The 3,670-nt window shown below is 46.6% G+C and overlaps 1 protein-coding gene across 1 annotated transcript in view; it reads left to right on the top strand.

The window, feature by feature from the left end:
• The first annotated feature begins 340 nt into the window (after window positions 1-340).
• QRICH2 (glutamine rich 2) overlaps window positions 341-3,670 on the top strand; it is a 68,647-nt gene continuing 65,317 nt past the window's right edge. The window contains exon 1 of the mRNA XM_015423997.1: window positions 341-904. Within this exon, the coding sequence (XP_015279483.1) occupies window positions 341-904 (564 nt within the window). The remainder of the gene's footprint in view (window positions 905-3,670) is intronic.

The raw sequence follows: 3,670 nt of genomic DNA, 5'->3' as shown, positions 1-3,670 counted from the left end.
GAGCAGAATCGGGGCAGCTGAGGTCCAGGACGATGTACACAGAACCCTTTAGATAGGAGTGGGTCATTTTAGAAGGCAAGGGGAGGAATGTCACTGGAGCAAAACAGGGGGAAAAAATCCCCAAATGTTCTTCAGTGAAGTATATATGACGAGAACCTGTTAGGATAGATTTCTGATGTTCCAAATTGATCTTTCTAGTGCAGAAGGGCGATCTTTTATTTAACGCATTGTTTCCCAAGCCCAATTTTTTCCCTGAGGATTAGTGCGCGATTTCTCTATTTTTAAAAATAAGGCATAGCTGTGCCCCATACCTAATTAAACTTCCCAAACGGGCGGAGAAATGGCCCTCAAAGTTAGTTTGTATGAGCTGGCAGACCTTTCCATAGGGACTCCGGAGATCGGCGTTGTCAATTTTAATGCCCTGCATACTCTCCTCCATGCCCTCCTCAGACATCTTAAACTTGAGGATATTTTCACTGAGATTAAGCAGGACTGGGGCGCTCCACCCCCACCAGCCTCCGTTCTTGAGGAACGGGTGTCTGTTGAGAAGGGACTTGAGGATGTGACTAAACCGCCCAGGGAAGGTCCTGCTCGGCTGGCTGACTTGGAAAAGAAACTGCTTCTGTTGGAGAATAACCTCCAGGGTGTGGAGGGTCAGGTCCGTGGTGTGGAGGATCAGGTCCGTGGTGTGGAGGATCAGGTTCAGGGGGTGCAAGACAGTGTACAAGGGATGGGTAAAAAACTGAAAGGGTTCCAGAAACAAGTCACTGGTCTGGATAGGCTGCCTTCCGGGACTGACTTGCTGGAGAAGACCAAGAGCGGCAGTGGCACTGCAGTGGCCGACATGTGGCAAATGATGCAGATGCAGAAGAAGGTGGAAGCCAACGAGGAAGGCATCGCACAGGTAGGTCTTTCAAACTGAATCCTAAGGGGTTGACAAGATCATAGAGGGTTTCACCAAGACGAGACAGCCACAGTATTTCATAATATTTTGTGCGTTTCTTTACTTCATTTATACACTACCTTTCTCTCCAGTGGGGACCCGAGGTGGCTTACATCTCCTTTCCTCCATTTTATCCTCAGAACAACCACCCTGTGAGGTAGGTTAGGCTGAGAGTGTGTGACTGGCCCAAGGTCACCCAACAAACTTCCATGGTTTTCCCAGTTCTTTGACACTCTAACCACTGCAACCACACTGGCTTTCCAGTGCGTACTTTCCAGTGCGTAGGGGAGTTACTGTTTAGGGAAAGCACTAGCTGTGTTTTAGAGATTACAGGATTGTTCCTCAGGAGCACCTCACAAAGATAATTGGTTATTATTTATTATATATTATAAGTAACCACAACAAATCTTAAAGTACACTGCTATTTAAAACAGATTGATCTTTAATATAACCCCTGGCATTGAATCTTGCTGTAAATCTTCTCAACACCACTGTTAAATCTCCTCCCTCCACCTTTCCTGACATGGCACTCATAGCTAGTGCGTGTGTTTTGAGGCATGCTCATAGCCATTACATTTAGGGTCAAGAATACATTGCTTCAGAAGTCAAATCAGTGGGTGAGTTTCAACTGTAGCCCTTTCCTAACATCATCAGGTATTGGGAAGAACAGGCACAATGTGACATGGAAGAGTCCTTCACTGACATTTTTGGTTGTGCAAACAGAATAAGTTGTGTTGGTCCTGCTGTAGTTCCATTCTGCCAGGCAGACAGACTGGCAGGTGGGCAAGTGAGAAGCCAGCACGGGCTTGTGGAAATTGGGTGTACTTAAGTGACAGCATCCACCTCCAAAGTTCTCTAACATCTCAGCTTCACTGCCTCTTCTGTATAAAACAAATATTTTTAAAAAACCGAATAAATGACCACCCAGAGTTGTGAGGATTATAAAGAAGAGGTTTGTAAAGTACACATAAAAGGGGATATAAATTATTATCAGGTCATGATAACCATTCTCAGAAGCCCAACCAACATTGCACCCAGTCATCATGTATTACGATGTGTCTGGGACAGAACTTGACTAAATTAGGTAAAGAGGGAAAATGTGAAAGGAGGGAACTGGGTAAGGAGGGAAAATTTAAGTATTCCCCTGTCATGACCCCAGTGTGTTGCCACCTTCTGCCGCCACCTCCCTTTAGACTTAGGTCCCTTGAGAAGGCCCAGGGTACCCTCTCAAGCCCCTTCAAATTGCCCCTTTGTAGCCGAGAAACGTAAGCGTGATGACCAGGCAGAGAAACGATTGAACAAAAAGGGTTTATTATCACAGTACTGGGGGCAAGGAAAACAAGACAAAGTGCTTTAAAAGGTATAACAGTGTTTAAAAGGCAAAATAAACACAAAGCTAACGCAGCTACCTATTACTCCCAACTGGCTACTACTTCCAGGCCCACAGCCTGCCTTTTACACCAGGCTACGCTACCTGTTCCCACTCTGTCCCAGTGAGGAATCTTGCTCTCCCCCAAACCAGCCTGTCCCCTCAGTGAGACCAGGCCACAGAGAGACGACAGCAGTGAGGGATCTTTCTCTCCCCAGACCAGCCTGTCCCCGTAGTGGCCAGGCCGCAGAGAGAGACGAAAGAACCCTGTTTCCCACAGTTAACAGCTTAAGACAGATTCTTCTCACAGAATCTCTGCACTCTGATTGACTATAACCCTCTCTAAGCATTAGGGGGATTGTAGGCTGCCTGCTTTCTACTGCCAACAGGTCTCTCCTGGGACCAGGCCACACTAGGCCTTGCTCCCAGTCCTGCACCGATCATGACACCCCCGTATAGTTTTTTCAACATTTCAGATTTTTCTGCACACCTGAGGAGTGCCCCAAGCATGCAGGAAAATCTCTTTGCCCCCTATGTGCCCCATGTGCGGATTTAGATATCTGCACAGAGGGAGCATCTTGGCTATTAGATATGTAGATTCATGCATTTGAAAAACTGTTTGTACCCACTCTGTGATGTCTTACAGAACATTTTGTGCTTCTTATAAGTCATAGATAAGACTATTCTGCTACAGCTCACAGAAATTTTGTGGATCTATTAGTTATGTCTACTTAGTTACAGAATGAGAGGGGAAAGTTTGGCGGGGAGGGCTGGCTATAAATCCAATAAATAAATAAGTTATAGTTAGTGGGGTCAACAACCTTGTATTCTTCTCCCCCCCCCCCCCCATCCTTTCCTGTATTAGAGCTGAAGACAACTAGGGCAACTTGAACCGTGAGGTATGCCAAGAATGGCCCCCAGCAGAGATAATCTTTGCAATAGGCAACTGCTGAACTGGTTGCAATACCCTACTTTCCTTGAGAACTTTCTCTTAATTGCAGGGACATTAGCTGCTCAGTAATGCACCAGTGAACATGGCAGGTGGTGGCGCATCTCTTCCTGCTGTTTGTGCTGAGATCCCAACATTGTGCACTTTTTGGTGTCGTGGTTAAGAGCGGCAGATTGCAATCTGGAGAACCGGATTTGATTCCCCACTCCTCCACATGCAGGCAGCTGGGTGACCTTGGGTCAGCCACAGTTCTCTCAGAGCTGTTCTCTCAAGCGCAGTCCACTCAGAGCTCTCTCATCCCCGCCTACCAAACAGAGTGTCTGTTGTGGGGAGCAGAAGAGACGAAGATTGTAAGCTGCTTGGAGACTCCAAGTGAAGGGCGGGGTATAAATCCAATCTCTTTTCTTTC

This window comes from Gekko japonicus, unplaced genomic scaffold, assembly GCF_001447785.1.
Source record: "Gekko japonicus isolate JY-2015 unplaced genomic scaffold, Gekko_japonicus_V1.1 scaffold442, whole genome shotgun sequence".
Classification (NCBI taxonomy): domain Eukaryota; kingdom Metazoa; phylum Chordata; class Lepidosauria; order Squamata; family Gekkonidae; genus Gekko; species Gekko japonicus.
Note: the sequence above shows the minus strand (reverse complement) of the source record. Positions and strands in the feature narration are given on the sequence as shown.